General features: G+C 38.6%; 1 protein-coding gene across 1 annotated transcript in view; it reads left to right on the top strand.

The window, feature by feature from the left end:
* npr2 (natriuretic peptide receptor 2) overlaps window positions 1-20,219 on the top strand; it is a 144,586-nt gene extending 124,367 nt beyond the window's left edge. Inside the window, exons 20-23 of the mRNA XM_073064307.1 lie at window positions 3,597-3,771; window positions 6,295-6,393; window positions 9,512-9,603; window positions 19,584-20,219. Of these exons, the coding sequence (XP_072920408.1) occupies window positions 3,597-3,771; window positions 6,295-6,393; window positions 9,512-9,603; window positions 19,584-19,646 (429 nt within the window). The 3' untranslated portion in view covers window positions 19,647-20,219. The remainder of the gene's footprint in view (window positions 1-3,596; window positions 3,772-6,294; window positions 6,394-9,511; window positions 9,604-19,583) is intronic.
* Window positions 20,220-22,226: the final 2,007 nt, after the last annotated feature.

The raw sequence follows: 22,226 nt of genomic DNA, 5'->3' as shown, positions 1-22,226 counted from the left end.
CCACCCCCCCCCCCCCACAACTTGCTCCAGCAAAATCATCAACCCCAATTACCTTCAATGCAAGCAAGAGCAAATCTCCAACTTGACAGTAGCATTTCACCACCTGCGGTCGGGATGTTTGAGAGTTTCCAACAGACAGCAACTGAAAAAGTTATTAAGAAGGAAAAGAAGGAATAGGGAAGTAAGGTAGACAGTAATATTAAAGAGGACACCAAAAGTTTCTTCAGATACATAAAGTGTAAAAGAGAGGTGAGAGTGGATATTGAACCACTGGAAAACAATGTTGGAGAAGTAGGAATGGGGGACAACAAAATAGCAGATGAACTGAAGAAGTATTTTTCATCAGTCTTCATTGTGGAAGACACCAGCAGTATGGTGTAAGTTCCAGGTGTCTGGGGTCATGAAGTGTATGAAGTTATCATTACTAGGGAGAAGGTTTTTGGGCAACTGAAAGGTCTGAATGTAGATATTTCACCTGGACCAGATGGTGTACTCCCCAGCTATGTTCCCTCTAAGCTGTGCGCATGTGCACATGCACACATGTTTTTCAACCAGCGCACAAAGGAAATTAATGTGCACACAAAAGGTTAGTTACCTAAAATAATGTAGTAATTAATAATTATACTTACTGAAAATAATCTTTTAGCTAAGTGTTTCTGTTAACTAGTTAGTCACGTTTTTCAAATACCACAATGCACGACACTAATTTACGTCACCTCACCTTTCCTGTTCCGGTTTGTACAGCTGCATCACGGCGGCAGCCATCTTTGACGGACAGTGCTCATATCGTAAAGTTTACAAAGATCTGTTTCAAATCCAGTAGATAGCTTACTAAGTTTTTATTGAAAAAAATATTGATTCACTGTGTTGAATTCAAAAGAAGCAAAAGGCATGAAGCGCAGAAAAACTGCAAACTTGTTTAAAGTTGAATGGCTTAACAAAATAGTAGAAACTGCTACACCAAAAGCTCATGAGGTCATGAACGTTCAGCTACGAGAAATATTTATGTATGATTTGGAAACTGGAGTAATCTGTTTGTATTGTCGTGATGCGAAAGTTGCTGGAGAATTTGCTAGTGGAAAGAAATGGGATGATATTTGGAAACTTGACTTTTTGAAGTGTCATTTGACAAGCAACTCGCTGTACAAAAGCTCAGGCAGCAGAACCCATCATTACAGGAGTGCTACGCATGTTATGGTTGAGTGCAGATGAGCAAGAGCGAAAACGATCACACCCAGAGGAAATCAAAGAATGGGTAAATGCCAAAGACAGGAGAGAGAAAAAATAACTGAGTGACTTAAATATGTATGTTATTTTGTTGTTATTCTGTGCAGTTTTATGTCAAATATTTTGTAAACCTACATAAACTGTGCCATGTGTGCATTCAATGCGCACGTACTTCTGTCACAGGAAAAAAAATTTGCACACCGTAAGATTTTTGCACACACTGACTACTAAAAATTAGAGGGAACATTGCACCCCAGGGTTCTGAAAGAGGTGGCTGAAGGGTGGAGCCTTTAGTAATGATCTGTCAAGAATCACTATATTCTGGAATGGTTCCAGGAAACTGGGAAAATGTCACTCCACTCTTCAAGATGGGGGGGAGACAGAAGAAAGGAAATTATAGGCCAGTTAGTCTGGCCTCAGTGGTTGGGAAGATGCTGGAGTCAATTGTTAAGGATGTGGTTTCAGGGTACTTGGAATTCTTTGTTTATTCTGCTTGCTATTTCTTCAAAGGAGAATCGGTTGTTATTTGTTTGAATTTTCAGAAGGCCTTTGGAAAAAGTGCTACATATGAGGCTGCTTAACAAGCTACAAGCCCATGGTATTATAGGGAAAATTCTAGCATGGATAAAAACTGATGCTGACTGGCAGGAGGCAAACTGTGGGAATAAAGGGACCCTTTTCTGGTTGGCTGCCAGTGACTAGTAGTGTTCCAGAAGGGTTTGTGTTGGGACCGATTCTTTTTATGTGAAAAGTTAATGATTTGGATGATGGAAATGGTGGCTTTACTGCAAAATTTGCAGATGACATGAAGATAGCTGGAGGGCAGGTAGTTTTGAGGAAATAGAGAGGCTACAGAAGGACCTAGACAGATTAGGAGAATGGGCAAAGAAGTGCCAGATGGAGTACAGTATCTGGAAGTGTTTGTTCTAAATCGAGAAGAAACAAAACAAAAAGAGGGACAAAGGGACTTAGGAGTGCTTGTGCAGGATCCTTAAAGGTTAATTTTCAGGGTGTCTGTGACGAAGAAGGCAAATGCAATGTTAGCATTCATTTCAAGAGGACTAGAATATAAAAGCAAGGATGTAATGTTGAGACTTTATAAAGCACTGGCAAGGCCTCACTTGGAGTATTGTGATCAGTTTAATGCCCCTTATCCTATAAAGCATTTGCTCAAACTGGAGAAGGTTCACAAAAATGATTCCAGGTTTGAGCAGCTTGTCATATGAAGAGTGTTGATGGCCTGTATTCACTGGATTTCAGTAGAGTGAGGGGTGACCTCATTGAAACCTATAAAATGGTGAAAGGCTTTGATGGAGTGGATATGGAGAGGACATTTCCTATGGTGGGAGAGACTAAAATGAGAGGACACTGCCTCAGAATAGAGGAGCATCCTTTTAGAACAGAGATGAGGAGGAATTCTTTAGCCAGAGAGTGGTGAATCTGTGGGATTCATTGCCACAGGCAGCAGTGGAAGCCAAGTCTTTATGCATATTTAAGGCAGAGGTTAATAGAATCTTGATTGGTCAGTGCTTGAGGAATATAGGGAGAAAGCAGGAGCTTGGGGCTGAAAGGAAAAATGAATTGGCCATGATGAAATGGCAGAGCAGACTTGATGGGCCAAATGGCCTAATTCTGCTCCTATATCTTATGGTCTTAACATTCTGTTACATCATTAAATTAAACAGTCACTTTACAATATAACTGTAAAACATTTTTCTAATAAAACATGAATGTTGATAATTATAAACATTAATACCTTTTCTGAGGATTGTTTTCAGTGGACACAGTGGAGTGGAGAAATACTATAAATGGAAACACTGTGGAGAGGTCACTCCACAATGGTACACATGGTTTTACAGAATAGCTGAAAGTTTTTTGCTCATCATTTTTATGAGCTATTAAAAATAATAAAACCTTTAAAAGCAATAGAAATGGAATTTTTTTAAAAATAACAACGCAAAGGGAAAGATTTTAATTGGAGAGAGAATGACAGTTATTAGTTTAAAATTGCATAAGGTGACAGATAGAGAAACTAATATTTTGACACAGTGCCTTGAAGCTGAAACTTTTAAATGATTTTTGTAGTATTCACAGGCTTTGAGTGAAAGAAATATTACTGTGTACCTGTATAGTCTGGTGACCTTGAACTTGCTGAAACAATGTAAGGAGATAAAAGCATCAATTTGGTTTATACTTTGAGAGTTCTGCTGTCAAACCTGTATAAAGAAAAAAGAATCTCAGTGAATTTTCAGAGTCAAAGGTTCTATGGCAACAATAATATTTCACTTTAGTACACTACACTGATAGAAAATAGAAATTTTTTTCATGTTAGCCTCAACTAATGCTGTGCTTGTGTTTTTCCCATTCAGGTGGAAACAATTGGAGATGCCTATATGGTTGTGTCCGGGCTCCCAGTACGGAATGGGAAACTCCATGCACGTGAGATTGCTAGAATGTCCTTAGCATTACTGGATGCTGTGAGATCGTTTAAAATACGACACAAGCCCAAAGAACAGCTAAAGCTAAGAATAGGCATGCACACAGGTAAATTACCTTAATATCTGCTGTGGTTTTCATTAGGAATGTATGGGTTTTCTTTAGAGATTTTGCTAACACCCTTTCCTGGCTGTGATTCTGCAGGGGTTCTACTCTTTCTCCTTGGGTCACAGTTACAATGTGCATACCGACGGACTTTTATTTATTTTGCCACTTTTCAATCAAAAGTCTGAGGCAATGAAATTGCATTTTAGCAAGGTACCTCGCCAAGGTCAGTACCTATAACATTCCACACCAACTTGAGAAGAAATATTAGAAAAATGGAAGTTTCCTGTCATTGGCATGGTGAGATTTTTGTGGTAATCAGCGGTAGACATTTAACTAAGGGCTTTGAGTCATGAAGAAAGCTTCTTTGAGTCAGGACTGAGGAACAAACACTGAGACAGGATATGGTGCAGAATTTTAAAATAAAACATAGAACATAGAATAGTACAGCACATTTCAGGCCCTTTGGCCCACAATGTTGTGCTGACCCTCAAACCCTGCCTCCCATATAGCCCCCCACCTTAAATTCCTCCATATATCTGTCTAGTAGTCTCTTAAACTTCACTAGTGTATCTGCCTCCACCACTGACTCAGGCAATGCATTCCACGCACCAACCACTCTCTGAGTAAAAAACCTTCATCTAATATCCCCCTTGAACTTTCCTCCCCTTACCTTAAAGCCATGTCCTCTTGTACTAAGCAGTGATGCCCTGGGGAAGAGGCGCTGGCTGTCCACTCTATCTATTCCTCTTAATATCTTGTACAACTCTATCATGTCTCCCCTCATCCTCCTTCTCTCCAAAGAGTAAAGCTCTAGCTCCCTTAATCTCTGATCATAATCTATACTCTCTAAACCAGGCAGCATCCTGGTAAATCTCCTCTCTACCCTTTCCAATGCTTCCACATCCTTCCTATAGTGAGGTGACCAGAACTAGACACAGTACTCCAAGTGTGGCCTAACCAGAGTTTTATAGAGCTGCATCATTACATCGTGACTTTTAAACTGTATCCCTCAACTTATGAAAGCTAACAGCCCATAAGCTTTCTTAACTACCCTATCTACCTGTGAGGCAACTTTCAGGGATCTGTGGACATGTAACCCCAGATCCCTCTGCTCCTCCACACTACCAAGTATCCTGCCATTTACATTGTACTTTGACTTGGAGTCTGTCTTTCCAAAGTGTACCACCTCACACTTCTCCGGGTTGAACTCCATCTGCCACTTCTCAGCCCACTTCTGCATCCTATCAATGTCTCTCTGCAATCTTCAACAATCCTCTACACTATCTACAACACCACCAACCTTTGTGTCATCTGCAAACTTGCCAACTCACCCTTCTACCCCAACATCCAGGTCGTTAATAAAAATCACGAAAAGTAGAGGTCCCAGAACAGATCCTTGTGGGACACCACTAGTCACAACTCTCCAGTCTGAATGTACTCCCTCCACCATGACCCTCTGCCTTCTGCAGGCAAGCCAATTCTGAATCCACCTGAATCCAGAAAAGAATTTGGATATGTACAGTTCGACCATTTCATTTGATGTGTAAGGTGGTGGTTAGGATAAAAAGATTAAGTAAAATTAGCTTCAATGCTATGAATCAACTACTGGACTAAACTTAAGGAACAAAAAAAGCAGAACTAAACAAATTCCCATGAGATGCGTTTTCAGTTTTATATCTATAAATTGTTAATTAGTTCATCTATTTTTATGTAATCATAGAATATGAATGTCATTGGGATGGCTATAATTTATTGCCCATCTCTAATTGTCTTTCAACTGAATGGCAGTGTCTTGAAGTCAAACATAGACCAGACCAGGTATGGATGACAGGTTTTTGGAACAGTTTCTTCCTAACTGCCATCTGATTCCTGAACGGTCCATGCTCACTACCTCGCTATTCCGCTTCTACACATTTTATTCATTTGTATTTCTATGTCTTGGTCTGTACTGCCACCATAAAACAACAAATTTCATGACATGTATCAATATAATAAACCTGATTCTGATTTGCTGAAGGGCACATGGTTTGCACTGAAGGAATTGGTTCTTTGGTACAGCCTCTGCAACTGCAAGCCAACTGGTCTAAAACTGCTTAAATTATTAGACCAATGACTCCTAAACCAAGAACAGTTTCCTTTTTCCACAGCCCCCATCCCACCAACCTTCTGTAAAACCACTTCTTGAATTGTTCTTCATTGCTTGCAATGTTCTATGTCCCATTATGATTCCACCCTGGAGTCACGGCCAACTTTAAGGTAATCTTACAGTTAAAAATAGGGCATGAAATTTGTTTCACCTTGGGAGGGAATTAATTTTTCTTTACCAAGTGAAAGTAGACAAATTTTTGCCAAAGAAAACATACATAATGGAGTTATTTAGGAAGACACAACATGTTTTTAATGATTCATTGCTTGTGCCCGTTCCAAAAAGTTCCACAGTGAAATATCCTGTTGTGTGTAAAAGATAATTTTAATGATTCAAAAATAATTGGGAACCATTTTTCTTTTTGCTTACTCCACCAGGTCCAGTTTGTGCTGGGGTTGTCGGGTTAAAAATGCCACGTTATTGTTTATTTGGAGACACTGTTAATACAGCATCCCGTATGGAATCTACTGGAGAGGGTAAGCATTTATTAAGAAAAAATATTTTTTAAAGTTGTTCATTTTATCTAATGTATTATGATAAGTACAAAGAGTGTTTTTATTTTGAATATTTTAAGATATTCATTGGAAATTATAAAAACTGCTGATTGAAGACTAAGATTTTTTGATGTAGCCAAAAATTAGAACTAGAATTTATAGAAATTAGATTAGGTGATATTTCAATGTACTCTTCCATACAGTGTGAAATCTTGTTAATTTTCATTTGAGGTTGATAATCAACCAAAGGAATGAAGGGATAAAGTGACTGGGTGTTTGTAGGTAATCTACAGATCAGCCATAAACACATTGAGTATTGGAAGTGGCTCATGGATACAATATTCCGTTCCAGTCTACTATTACAGCATATCCCATATCCTGTCATTGAAATCATGTCCAACTCCATTACTTCTGCTTTATAATTGCTGCACTTGGTAGCGGTTCTAAGACTGTTTCTTAAATCCTTCCCATTGCCCCAAATCACAAAAGCAACCATTGGATTACTGTATTTCTCCGTGTATGGACATTTGCCCTCGTATTAATTTAAAATTGGGCTAGCAGCCATGGAAAAGGAATTTTGCTACTTTTAAAATGGATTTAACTTGGAGACTTCAGAATTCTTTCCAGAGTACTCTTTACAACTTCCCTGGTCCACAGACTGTGCAAATATTAGATCTTTCAATTAGAGCTGCTGAGATGTTCATTCACTGGGAACCTCAGCAGTGACACTGATACAGCACTGGAATCACTTTTATGACTATGCCAGCTACTTGGGGTGGATCATAGATCTCAGGAATTTTTCCCTGCAGATTTTGGCTGATTAGTTATAGATTTATACAGCACACAAACAGGGCCTACAGCCCAACTCATCCACGCTGACCCGGTTGCCTACCTGAGTGAGTCCCATTTCACACCTCATATGCCCCATATCTATCGAAACCTTTCCATGTGCTTGTCCAAATGTCTTTTAAATGTTGTAATTGGATGTACCTTTTCCACTTTCCAGGCAGCTCATTACAAATACCCCATCATTCGCTGTGTGAAAATGTTGCCCCTCAGGTGCTCTTTAAAGTTTTTGTCTCTTAAATCTATGTCCTCTAGTTTTAGACTCGTACTCTGAGAAAAAGACAGTAACCATTCATTTTATCTATGCCCCTCATGATATTATGTACTTCTATAAAGTCCCTCCTCACTATCTCACTCCAGTCTATAGTCCCATTCTCTCCTTATAGCTCAAGCTTTTCAGTCCTAGTAACATCCTTGTGAATTTTTTGTACTCCTTTTTCCAGCTTAAAGGTATCCTTCTTATAGCTAGAACTTTTAACAATACTCCAAGTGTGGTCTCACCAATGTTTACTATAGCAGTAATATGATGCCCCAACTCCTGAACTCAGTGCCCTGACCAATGGAGAAAAGCATACCAATCACCTTCATCATCCTGTGTGGCCACTTGCAGGGAATGATGTACTTGTGCCTCTCTGTTCTACAAAATTGTCCAGGGTTCTCACATTTACTTTGTAAGTCCTTTTCTCACATGGATACGGGACAAACAGGATGGGAAATGGGACTAGCTCAGGTTGGTAACTTTGCTGGCATAACTGAGTTGGTCTGAAAGACCTGTTCATGTGTTGTATAAATCTTTAACTAATAAGCCAAAATGTGCAGAAGAGCATGTCCTGAAATCGGTGGCCAGCATGGCCATAACATTTCTAGTGCTTTCATCAGTGTCCCAGTGAATGAACATCTCAGCTGCTTAGTGTTGAAAATTTTAATTTAGTTTGGTTTAATTTATCAAAATGGGAGGTTTTGTCCTTGCCAGTTAAGTTCTATCTGCCATTCCTTGGCCTACTTTCTCAGTTGGTCTAGATTGAGTTGAATTTTAAATAACCTTCTTTACTATCCATTATGCTGCCAATTTTATACTCATCCACAAACTTACCAACCATGCAAATACATTCTCATCCAAATTCTTAATATCGATGAAGAACAATAGAGGACCCAGCATTGACCCCTGGTGCACACTACTAGTCACATGCATACAGTGTGAAAATCAAACCTCCACTACCACCCACAATAACACACACAAAGAGCTGGAGGAACACAGCGAGTTAGGCAGCATCTATGGGAAGGAATAAAGAGATGACGTTCTGGGCTAAGACCCTTCATCAGGACATCCCCTGTCTCCTTTGTTCAAACCAACTATTAAGCAATATTTGGCCTGTTTGCTATGCACAGCTTTTAGCATGCTAAAAGTAAGTGAAATCCAGTTTGTAGGTGCATCCATCAATAAAAAGTGGGGAAAATTCCAATCCAGTTAATTCCTGCCCTAACTTTAACAAAATGACAGAAAGGGCATTGACAGTGCCTGCAAACTAAATTTACTCCATAGTGAATAGCTTAGAGTCCTCTCTAGCTGCACTGTGCTTGACTGTGTTTAGAGAAAGGAACGGTACAGTACACTGCAGGTCCTTTGATCCACGGTGTTGTGCAGGATTTTTATCCTTCTCCAAGATGAATCTAACCCTTCCCTTCCACATAGACCTCTATTTTTCTTTCATCCATCTGCTTATCTAAGTGCCTCTTAAACATCCCTAATGTATTTGCCTGTACCACCATCCTAAACCAGGTACCTCCTGTACCTAATAAAGCGACTACTGAATATATGTTCATTTGTCTTCTGCTGCTGTAGCCCATCTGGGTTCTGGGTTCATGATTACTTTTGTAATAGGACTCAGAAGAAAAAGTTCTAAATAGCAGTAAAAAATATTTTATTTTGATTTAAAATGTGTTAATAGTTAAATCTGTAACATTCTTTGGACTAATTCACAAACTAAAATAGATCTGAGGACAGTCATCCCAGAATTTGACTGAGTTACTATACCCTTGAAACGTGATAGTCAGCTTAGTCGGCTGCAAGAACCCTCAGAGGCCATATAAAAATCCAAGCTAAGATAAACCCTTAAGCTAAACAGTTCCTGAAATTAGAACCATATAAAGAATTTGGCAGCAAAAGCTAAAACACAAAAATCAATTTAGTGAAAACTAGTCTCAAGTACACTTCTGTTTTCATTTCATTGTCGACATTTACCTTTGTTGCTAGCATTGAAAATCCACGTATCCTCAATGACCAAGAATGTTTTGGATGAATTCAAAAGTTTTAAACTGGAACTCCGTGGAGACGTTGAAATGAAGGTAAATTTATATCCAAATTAGGTTTAGCGTGATGGTAACCTCAGAATCATGGTTTTTGATGATATGAATGGAACATGAGCCATCTAGAAAATTTTAAACGATGGAAGATAGATGCTAACAATACCGTTTAGTATTGACTGTGATATAATGGTGGTTATAAATTCATACTTCATTCGAAGTTCAACTGAGGTGCATTTCTTGCTAAAGAAAGATGGAACAATGCAATTAAATGATGTGATGATCTCCATGACAGTTTTTAGAATATCTCACAGGTTATGAAGTATTTTTGAAACATGACTGCTGAATATTTAATTTTTAACCTCATATTTAATTTTTGCCCAGTAAATTAAAAAAAAAATTACCCTGAAATCCTATTGCTAATATACAAAGAATTTTGCAAAAGATTTAAATAATGAAAAAACGGTACATCCCCATTCTTTGAAGTTTCACATGTGGTAAAGGCAGAAATCCCACATGGTCGGTAAATGATTGGATGGACTGCCTGCCCATTGTGTTTTGTAAAATTTCTGCAATTAATGAAAATTGTACAGATATTATCCAAAGATGATCTGGCGTTTTGGCTCATCATCCAAGCATTGGAGATTAAAGTCATAGTAGAAAGGTTCATAAGTTCTAGATCTCGAGAGCAAAGGTTCACAACCTTTTTTAATGCCATAGAGTATTACCATTAAAGTAAGGTGTCTATGGACCCCTGGTTGGGAACCCCTGCTCTAAAGTATGCTCCATCAACAGAGAGTGCAGCCATGTTGAGTAGTCTCAGTGATCCAAAATAAATTGAAAAACTAATTTAGACTGTCATTTTCCCAATGTTCCCAGTTTGTATTAAGGCAATGAACATATAAAAGACAGGCGCAGAACTAGGCCATTTGGCCCATCGTATCTGCTCCACCATTTTATCATGGCTGATCCATTTTTCCTCGCGGCCCCAATCTCCTTCCTTTCCCCACCCCCCACCTCCAAATCCCTTCCTGCCCTGACCAATCAAGAATCTATCAACTGCTGTCTTAAATGTATATAAAGACTTGGCCTTCACAGCTGCCTGTGGCAACAAGTTCCACAGATTCACCACTCTCTGGCTGAAGAAATTCCTCTATTCTGAAGCTGTGTCCTCTGGTCTTAGACACTCCCACCATAGGAAGCAACCTCTTCACATTCACTGTATCAAGGTCTTTCAAATTCAAAACCGTTCATTCTCCTGAATTCCAGTGAATACAGCCCAGAGCCATCAAACGCTCTCATATGAAAAGCCATTTAATCCTGGAATCATTTTCATGAAACTCCATTGAACCGTCTCCAGTTTCAGCACATCCTTTCTAAGATAAAAGGCCCAAAAGTGCTCACATACTTGAAGTGAGGCCTCACCAGTCCCTTATAGAGTCTGAACATCACACCCTCACTGTTATATTCCAGTCCTCTTGGAATAAATGCTAACATTCCATTTGCCTTCCTGACCACAGACTCAATCTGCAAATTAACTTGTAGAGAATCCTGCACAAGGACTCCCAAATCCTGTTGTGCCTCTGATTTTTGTATTTTCTTTCCATTTAGGGAAAAAAAAGTCAACCCTTTAATTTCTTCTTCCAAAAGACATGGCCATATATTTCCCGACCCTGTATTCCATCTGCCACTTCTTTGCCCATTTTCCTAATCGGTCTGTCCTTTTGTAGCCTGTCTATTTCCTCAAAACTATCTGCCCTCCACCTACCTTTGTATCATCTGCAAACTTTGCCACAAAGCCATTCATTCCATCATCCAAATCATTGACATATAACATAAAAATAAATATGTTGGAAGCTAGTTAGCTAATGATCATGCTATGGCTCTATATATTTGTATGGAAGACCATTTGCATGGTCAGCCAAAATTCTACATTCAATCATAGATCTATAAATTAACGTGAGTTACCATTTTCAGGAAAAAAAGTATTTAAAAATTGACTAAGATTGGTTTTGACAGCAGTGTGGGAAATAGCCATTCAAATCTCTCAAAACACTAATGATCATTTTGGTCTTTTTGTGACTGGCCATAATTTTGGAGCGAACAAGAAAATAGATGGATAAGTTTTCTTTGAGACAAATGTGGTGGAAAGCTCACTGATAGATGCACTTGGATCATTTTTAGCTTGCATTTGTACTGAGGACACAAAGGCTGCTTGCCAGGGATATCCATGTGGATTAACTTTGCAAAGCTCTGTATAAGAAATACCTATTGCATACAGTAGATAATGGATAAAGAACCAGTTGCTCCAAAATGGGCTACTGCCAAACATTGTAGAAATCCCTTTGAAGACTCTGTTGCTAATTCTCATATGGCCTTCCTTTCTGTCGGCCTTCTCAGACAATCTGTATCATCTTTGCTAATTGTACAATCAACCTTCACCATCTTCTCTCTGCATGGAGAATTGGCAGATTTCCCACTGCCTTTCCAATTAGCTGGTTGCCTTTCAGCACATGATATGCATTGACAACTTGACAAAGATGCCAGAAATAGACTAAACCATGCTATTGTTTCAGTTCTCTACCTGCTGGTGATTTAGTGACCTCTGCTCTTCCACTGACCACTCAATAAAAAGTTAAACTAAAAGTTACTTTTAAGATCACTTCAGTGATAATCATGATAAAAAAACTGCAAAACTCACTTTCTCATATCTAGTGTTTAAGACATAAAATCTAATCCTACTGGATTTTTGCACATCTTGAACCTTTTGAAATCAAAGGTTTATAGTACAGTGCTTTGCAAAATTTATCCAAATAGATATCCTTGACAAGTAGTCTTTCTTTCAGTAGAAATGCAAGTTAAAAGGTTTCCAAATGCAGTAGTCATACCTTTCCATGAGTAAGTTAACCAATCCAAATCAGGTGATTGATAACCGAATGCCACATAGTTGAATCACAAACATGAGGAAATTTGCAGATACTGGAAATCAAAGTTATAAACACAAAATGCTGGAGTAACTCAGCTGGCCAGGTATCTCATCTGTGGAAAAGAGTAAACAGTCAATGTTTCAGGCTAAGATCCTTCATCAGGGCTAGGAAAACAAGATGAGAAGTCAGAGTAAGGAAGTGGAGGAGGGGCTGGGGGGGGAGGAAGAAGAAGAGTAGTAGCTGATTGGGTAAAATTGGCAGTGGGAGGGGTGAAGTAAAGAGCTGGGAAGTTGATTGGTGAAAGAGATAAAGGGCTGGAAAAGGAGGAATCTGATAGGAGACAACAGAAGGCCATGGAAGAAAGAGAGAGGGGGAGCACCAGAGGGAGCTGTGGGCAGGAATGGAGATAAAGTACAAGAGGGAAATGGGAAAGGGGAATGATGGGGGGGGGGGGCAAATGCTGGAAGTTCGAGAAATCAATGTTCATGCCTTCAGACTGGAAGCTTCCGAAAGAAAATACAAGGTGTTTCTTTTCCAACCTGATTGTGGCCTCATTGTGGCAGTAGAGGCGGCCATGGACTTACCTGTCAGAATGGGAATGGGAAGTAGAATTGAAATGGGTGACCACCAGGAGATTCTGCTTTGATTTGGTGGATGGAGCATAGGTGCTCGGCAAAGCGGACTCCCAACCTATGTTGGGCCTCACTGACGTACTGGATGCCACACCGGGAGCACTGGATACAGTAGATGACCCCAGCAGACTCGCAGATGAAGTGTCGCCTCACCTGGAAGGATAGTTTGGGACCCTGAATTGTATTGAAGGAGGAGGTGTAGAGGCAGATGTGGCACTTGTTCCACTTGCAAGGTTAAGTACCAGGAGGGAGATCTGTGTGGAGGGGCATATGGAGAAGGGAATCACGTAGGGAATGATCCCTGTGGAAAGTGGAATGTGGGGAGGAGGGAAAGATGTGCTTGGTGGTGGGATCCTGTTGAAGATGGTAAAAGCTATGGAGAATTATGTGCTGGACGTGGAAACCAGTGGGGTGGTAGGTGAGGACAAGAGGAACCTTATCCCTGGTGGGGTGGTGGGAGGATGGGATGAGGGCAAAATGGAAGATAAATGGGTGAGATTAATGGTGGAGGAAGGGAAACTCCTTTCTTTAAAGAAGGAGGACATCTCATTAGTTCTAGAATGAAAAGCCTCGTCCTGAGAGCAGATGTGGTGAAGATGGATGAACTGAGAGATAGCATTTTTAAAAGTGACAGGGTGGAAAGGGGTATAGTCCAGGTAGCTGTAACAGTCAATGGATTTATAAAAGATATAAGTAGATAAACAGTCTGCAGAGATAGAGACACAGAGATTGAGAAAGAGTGTTTGAGATAGAGGAGGGAGGTGTCACATAGTTGAATTGCTCCCAAATAACACAACACAAAAAAAACATGGCTTTTCAAGATCTATTTGTACTTTTTGATGAATCAATCATTTCTCTAAGGGTTATATAATAAGTTATTCTACCCATTTGTTTCACTAAAAGTGTACAATATAAGCTTTGTAGCAAGGCATGAAACTGGTATTTGTAAGACGTTACATACAGCACCACAGCATATTCCATGAGAAGTTGGTATCCTGGCCATTTTCTCTTTTGGCAACCCACACATATACTTCTGTTTACAGGTCAGTGAATAACGTTGAGAAACAGAAATCATAACCATTTCTCCTTGTCTAATCCTGCAGTAATTGAAACCAATTGTAGCATTTTAATGCCATTCTAAACTCAGTTAATCATTTGAGGCTGCTGTGACCTGTACAGTTAAGTCAATCATACTTTGAACAGGCAAACCATTGGGGGACGAAATCAGCTTTGTATAGTTTTTGAAGGAACATTAACTGTTTTTACACAGAATCTGTTCTCCGTATGTACTGCTGTTTTCTTCCATTTCCTTGTCAAGGTTCAGAATTGTATACAGTGTATCAATTTAAATCCTGTGGACAGAGTCTGATTAACTTGTTTGCTCAACTTAAGCCATCAATGTCTCTCACTTTCTAAAGTGCTATGATCTTGTCAATTCTATATTTTCCTTTGTAAAACAAAAGCTAATTCACTCTCTGTAATATAGAATTGTTTCAGCTTGAATCTGTACATAAACATGTTCCATCCTACACACACAAAATGCTGGTGGATCGCAGCAGGCCAGGCAGCATCTATAGGGAGAAGCACTGTTAACGTTTTGGGCCAAGACCCTTCATCAGGACTAACTGAAAGGAAAGATAGTTACCATTTTTCCTTTCAGTTAGTCCTGACGAAGGGTCTCGGCCCGAGACGTCAACAGTGCTTCTCCTTATAGATGCTGTCTGGCCTGCTGCGTTCCACCAGCATTTCGTGTGTGTTGCTTGAACTTCCAGCATCTGCAGATTTCCTCATGTTTCCATTGAACACAATTACTTTTAAAGAACAGTTACAGGGAAGGAAAACAAATTGAATGTGAATCATGAATTCATTCAACGTCTATTGATATTTTCTGGTATAATAACTAAGGAGAAGCATTAACAGAGACGTGAAATATTTATGGTATGTTTCCTATGAATGATAAGGACTGGAGAAAGACAAGTTATGGAAGCTGGGACTCTAAAGAGATTTAAAAAAGAAAGTTCTTTACTTAAATTTGTAATAACAAATTTAAACTATATTAATGTCAGTACCATTTGGCACAAGGACCCATATCAGGGTTGTAGTCCAACTGAGTCATTGATGAAAAATGACTCAATGCTGGTTGAGTGATCAAATAATTTAGTCAATTCCAGCAAAACTTCAGCCCACAGCTTTAAATCTTTAGCAATCATGTGTATTATCAAGTCACTAGAGAAAATTCACCAATATACATAAAAAAATTAATTGCCAGTTGTGAGAAATAATTAATTCCATTCCCCAGAAATGGAAATTTAGCCATTTTGCTTCAAAGGGCTTCATATGTGTGCTAATCATCTGAACCTTTAAGGTCCTTAGAAATTCCTTCAGCTCACTGGGGTAATAAAAAATTGACTCTGTTCCCATTTTCCATTTTGCCATTTCAAATAAACAACTAACTTAAAATCAATGCAGCCAGATTATATTTTGCTCTGCTTTCAAAGCATTCAGTACTAATATTGAATAATTCAGGATCAGGCATTTCAAAACATTCAAATGCTTTCAACTGAAGCACCAAAACAAAATGCCAAAGTCTTAAGAACAGTATCTAAAATAAGCATCACTGCGAAGAAACAAAACTGGGAACGCTCCCCAGTGTTTTCATGAACCATTTTGAAATCCAGTTACAACTACAGCTCATTAATTTAAAGGAGCAAAACATTTGCCACTTTGCTATCCCAGAATAGCATCATATAATTTCAACAAAGTGGGTATTTAATGTCCTCAGATGTACCTGGATTCAGAGCCGCTGGAGCATGGAAGAATGCCACTTGGTTTATCATGTGTATGCCAGCTCCCTGCAAGAGTAACTATTTAGTCCCAATTCTTTCTTGGAGTCCTGTTCTTTCCCTTTTCTGCCTTCCCTCTTTCTGGGATCCATACAACTCCGTAGCTGAACTTGCTCCAGCAAATTTCTGTTGTTTCAAGTGTGGCATTGTAGGAATCCAAAAAAATTTGACCAGGTAGATAAATGCCAGCAGTTCATAAATGCAGAAGCTGTGGCCACTCGTCACTAGTGATTTCTCGGCTGAATTCCAGTAATGGATTCCTCATGGCGTTCAGGGGCAGACTACAGATTTGTAGCAAATCTGCAGTGTGCAGATTGGAGGATCTGCCCTGGAAATTGGATTAAACTCATTTCAGAGCCATGATTCAATTTCAATGGCTGTGAAGGGACAAGGTAAATTTTAGATAACTTACCTTTTAAAAAAATAATTGAGTTAAATGTTTTTAAAATTATTTAATAATTTCTTGTGCTTTGTTTATTTTAAAAATAATTCTTTCAATTTTTCATAGCTTTTGAATATTACTGACTCTGAGAGGCATTCATAAATGTTCAAAGTTTTTGATACATTTAACATTAGCCATGCATAAGGTTATACCAACCTCATAAAGGGCATTTTTGATTTTTAAAATGTTTATTTTTGTCATTGATATCGATGTTGCTCACAAACAAAGGAGCAAAACCTCAGTATGGTGCTAACGCTGGCACTAATCTTGTTATTTTATTATGATGATGCACCTGGTGGTGGCAAATGCACCTTTCCCGATTAAGGTTAGGAATGGAAAATATTCTATGGTTCATGAGTTAGTGTGCATCCTTTCATGTCTCAGTCCTGGATTAGCCTCTAGTTGACAATGGCTTCAGAAAAGGCTCTGACCAAGTGCTGACAGGATCTTTTGACTGGAAAAGTTAATACTGTTTTAATTCCCAACAATGCAGCCTAACCAGTTGGATATTTCCAGCATTTTCTGAGTTTATTGCATTAAAGTCTCACCTGACTTCTGGCTTAACAGTCAAGCCAGCTCCTTGGAAGCAGGAACCAACAATGCAAAACGATTCCTGATTAGGCAATCCCATTTGGAAAGACTATAGGGTGGTTGTTAAATGCCAAGTTTATCTGTTGGACCCAAATTATGGGGCAATTTGTTTGACAGTGGATCTACAAAATGAGGAGGGACACTACTAAATATTTGATTATCCAGGATATGATTTGATATTTGAGATACTGATACCTAAGGCATCATGAATTGAAGGACTGGGTTGGAGCAGGGCAAATGATTGTTCTGCCATTCCAAGAAATTTTGGCCCGTCTGCACCTTAAAGTTATCCAACTGATTATGAGTTCCATTTCCCTTTTTGATATTGTCTTTGATCTTGAGTTTAAGTGTATTATATAGCTAACATCTGCTGGCTTTTATGAGTGTTTCACGCTTTAGCCAGCCTCTGCAAGAGGAAATGTTTCCTGGCTCTGATATTAGGAATATGTCCCCATGGCCTGGATTTCCCATGAAACAAAAGTGTTTTGTTATATTTACTCTATCAGTTCTTTAAATATCTGGACATTTTCAGTGAAGTATTGCCATAACATCTTATATTCCAGTGGGTGCAAGCCTAATTTACAGGATCATGGTTAAAAATCTAACTTTTGATCCAAGTAACTTTCATGTGAATCTGCACTATCCTTTCAAGGCCAGGGTTCTTTTTTCAAGGGAGCTGTCGGAATTATACACAGTACTCCAGTAGTCTGACAAGCCCTTCCTACAGCTGCTGTGAAACTGAATTCCCTTTATACACCAGTCATCTTGATCTAGAAGCTAATATTGTTCCTTTCCATAGATGCTGCCTGACTTGCTGAATCCCTCCAGCATCTTGTGTGTGTAATATTCTTCCCTGTTTCTTTTGGATCTGACCTACTATATTTAATGATCTTACCTACAGATATGATCTGTTTCAATCTTCAATAATCTTGCCATCTCATCATTGAGCAGTCACCACAGTGTGGGACAAAATGCTGGAGGAGCTCAGCAGGTCAGGCAGCATCTGTGGAAAGAGTAATCAGTCAACGTTTCAGGCCGAGACCCTTCTTTAGGACTGACAAGGAAAGGGGGAAGATGCCTGAATTAAAAGGCGGGGGAGGAGAAAGAGGTTGGCTGGAAGGTGATAGGTCAAGCCATGTGGGTGGGAAAGGTTAAGGGCTGGAGAAGGAAGGATCTGATAGGACAGTGGACAAATGTGGAAAGGGATGGAGAGGGAGGGGACCCAGGAGGAAATGATAGGCAGATGAGAAGAAGTAACAGGTCAGAGTGGAGGATAGAGGGAGGGGCTGTGGAGGAACTTTGTTCAGCGGAAGGGGAAATTGATGTTCATGCCATCAGGTTGGGGGAACCCAGATAAAATACAAAGTGTTGTTCCTTTACCCTGAGGGTGATCTCATCTTGGCACATGAAGAGGCCATGGTTTCTCACATCGGAATGGGAATGGGAATCAAAATTAAAATGTTGGCCACTAGAAAGTTCTGCTTAAGCACTGACTATCATAAACTGGAAATGCATGTCCAGTGTATTGGCATAGTCAGAATTACAGGTGAACAGGACCCGGGTCAGGAGCAGAAGTAGGCACTTTGCATATATAAGCACAGGGTGGATTTCACTGAATTGGTCCACCTAGGAATTCTTAAAGGGATCATTGCTCACAACCACAGAAATATGTATTTGAGAACAAACTCTTACCTGAATGCAGCTCCAAGAATTCCAATTCCTAAGTCATTTACATTGATACAGATTACTGACAATCTCTTATCCCCATTCACTTGTCATCCCCATTGTTTTTGCTATATCTAATCCTATCTTCGCCCATGTATTCTTTTCAATTGAAGCAAGATGTTAAGAATAATAATCTGTTTCTTCCTTGTATTCAAAATTTCTACAGATAAGTAGACAGAAGCTAATTGATCTCAAAAACAAAGTTGTGAGATTGTTATTAAATCCCATCTGATGTACTAATATTTTTAAGGGGAGTAACTTTGCCATTCTTACTTATTCTAGTTTATTTTTCCAACCCAAAGTCTCCAAAGTTCTGGATATCTAATTGCCTGTGAACTACTAAGGCAAATAAAACTAATTTTATCTGTGGAACTCAATGCCAGAAATGACTTTGGAGGCCAAGTCATTATATATATTTAAAATGAAGGTTGATAGGTTCCTGATTAGTAAGGATGTCAAAGGTTGTGGAGAGAAGCCAGGAAAATTGTGTTGAGGGGGAAAATAAATCAGCCATAAGAAATGGTGGAACAGACTTGATGGACTGAATGGCCTAATTTGTCTCCTATGTCTTATGGAGGCAGTTAAAGAAGAGCAATAAATGGTGACATTGACAGTAACAAACAGATTTTGCAAAAAAAGAGGAAAAACAGATCAATTCCATAAATTACCACTGATTTGCTATAAACTCATTGCAGAAGAAAGAGTTGGGATATAAAGTTTTTCTTCTTTATCTGGTTAAATGCCATTATCCAATAGGCAACTGGGTGAAATGATGTTTATTGAAATTGCAAAGATTGCCAAATATGTGTTTTTGGATAGTTTTGGCTCTATGTATGTTTAACATTTGCTTTGTCTTTGACAGGGCAAAGGCAAATTGAGGACGTACTGGCTGCTTGGTGAACAGAAAGAATTTTCTGATATCTAATATGATGTTTGATGTGAAATTGCTTGTACACTATTATACTGCAGAACAGTGATTGTTCAAGCTGTAGTTCATTTGTTACATAAACAAATTTTGGCTATGTTAATTTCTGGAGAACAGATTTTAGAAGATATCTGTAGCCTAGAATTATCCCGGGTATATTTCATACCTGAACAAATCTGCAAAATAAGTAATTTTTATTAAGATAATTTTTCTTCTTAGCTGAATACTTTTAAACAATAAACCCTTATTTTTTGTGCTTTCTATATTAAGATTTATATAATGTGTTTGAGAAGAAATTTAACTATAAAGTGTAGAAAGTTGTCTTTATTCTCTGGAGCTAACTGGGTGTGAGAGCTCTGATTGCTTGTTGTAACTGCTTCCTGACATATTGGTCTCTACGACGGAACAAAATGCTAGGATGGGGCGATTCTTGCTATCTAATTTTTCTCACATCCATTTAACACTGGTAAGTAAAGGTGAATTTCTACCCTAAGATTTTTCCCATATAAGCTGTACATACTGTGTATCTAAGATATTGCTAAATATTTTGTTCAAATAAACCAGATAAAACCAGATTGTCTGTCATTTCAGTTACTGCTTGGCAGCGTGAGAGGTGACTGTATTGTGTGTGGATATTATTATTTAAAATCAGAGATACTTTCAAGACTAAAAGAATTTGGGGTTGGCGTTAAGAACAGAGTAAAATGGGAGTAGTAAAGGACCACCTAGCTGCTCAAGTCTGCCCTACCATTCAATAAAATCGTACATGATCTGCCCCAAGCCTCAATTCCACTTCTGTGCCACTTCCATTGCAATTAATAACCTGATCTTTCAAGAATTTAAATACCCATTCATAGTATCCTCTGAATGTTTGAATAGGATCATCCTTCATTCTTCACACTCCCATGAATATAAATCTAACCTTTTTAGATAATCTTCTCATCCCAGGAATTAGTCTAATAAATAACCTCTAGACTACTTCTATTGTGATGGTATTGTGTTTGCTGACTGCAAAATTCTAAGCTAAAATGAAGATTTTAAGCACTGTCCAATGTAGCTCGCTATGAGTGCCCTCACTAAAGGGAGGTTATGCTGTAACCACTTACTCTTTAAAAGTTAGTTTACTTCCTTGTTTATACTGCATGGCAGGTTTAGCTGCCAATGACCACTATTTGAGTCGTGGATAAACCCTTCCCCTAGCAAGGAGGAGATGCTTCCAGCTAACGAAGTAGTTTAAAGACAGTTCAATTATATTTAATGATACACATTTAAATCCAGACAAAATCCTTAAAACACATTGAAAACTCAGAGGTCTTCTATCTTATATAAGATTTCCAAATTACAAATGATTCTGAAACACAAAGATTTCTAAAACACAGGTACAATTCCTACATATTAAAAAGACATATAACAAGTTATGGATGAGTAAATCGCCATCATAGAAAGCCAAGGCAGAGGAATGGATTCTAGTCACTCGGTCTTCCTGTCATTCTTCGTGCTGTTCCAACTAGTAATAGATCGGATATTTGATGTGCTAAATGATAGTATCAATCTGGTCCACAGGTTTCCTTCAACTAAATAACTTAGTTGAACGCATTGTCTGATTTCAAACAGACTAATTAATATAACGCCATTGTCCTGCACTGCAACCAGCCCAGTGCTATGGGCCAGCATCCTGTGCTCTGTGTTGATTGTTTGCAAAACTATCCTTTTAACTTCAGACTGATTATTACCTGCAATTTACATTTTAAAAAATGGCTCCAGTTTATGACAAGAAGCTGAACAAAGAATATTGGTTGGAATTTTAACTTACCCAAAAACAATTTTTTGAGCTCCACAAGTGTCAGCTGCTATGCTAGAAAGCTAAGCTTGGCAAAAACAAAATGACCCCATGGCCCTAAACAGTGAATGTCCATCATAGTATTTCCTTAAAATTGTTTAGCATAACTGCATTCTATACTCCAGGTGCAATTGTTTCAACCAGTATGTCTTTTTTCTTTGAATTTTTTCAACTCAAATGTTTCCAAATTACTCCTTCCTTCATAGCTTACTATCTTTGAAAGTATTGCTCTAAATTACATTCCTTAATCTGATACTACTGGGTCTTTACTTGTTAAATATTATGCATTCTTGTCCCATTCAATCTAATAGAATACTTGCCTTGACAAGTATTCCTACAACTAAATAATTAAACTGGTAAACTATAATTAGCCAATTTACCCGCTATCTTTGTGGTGTGAAGATAAAAATTAAAAGTCTAAGATATAGGATACAGATAAAAGAAGATAAGGTTACGGAGGGATATAAATTATCTGGAATATTCAGCAGAACAGTGGCAGATGCAACTTAATCCAGAATGTGAATTGTGATTGCAATGGAACCTTGAGGTAAAAATCCACAGCTCTTTGAAAATTGAGATACAGGTGGACAGAGTGACAAGGAAGACAATTAGCTTGCTTACCTTCAAAGCTGGAGGTATTGAATATAAGAGCCAAGACTTCATATTGCAGCTGTACAAACACTGGGTAGTCCACACTTGCAATATTGCTTGCAGATCTGATCACTAAAGGATATAGAAAC

Source organism: Hemitrygon akajei, chromosome 13 (assembly GCF_048418815.1).
Source record: "Hemitrygon akajei chromosome 13, sHemAka1.3, whole genome shotgun sequence".
Taxonomy (NCBI): domain Eukaryota; kingdom Metazoa; phylum Chordata; class Chondrichthyes; order Myliobatiformes; family Dasyatidae; genus Hemitrygon; species Hemitrygon akajei.
The sequence above is the reverse complement of the archived record's forward strand: the minus strand, read 5'-3'. Positions and strand labels throughout refer to the sequence as shown.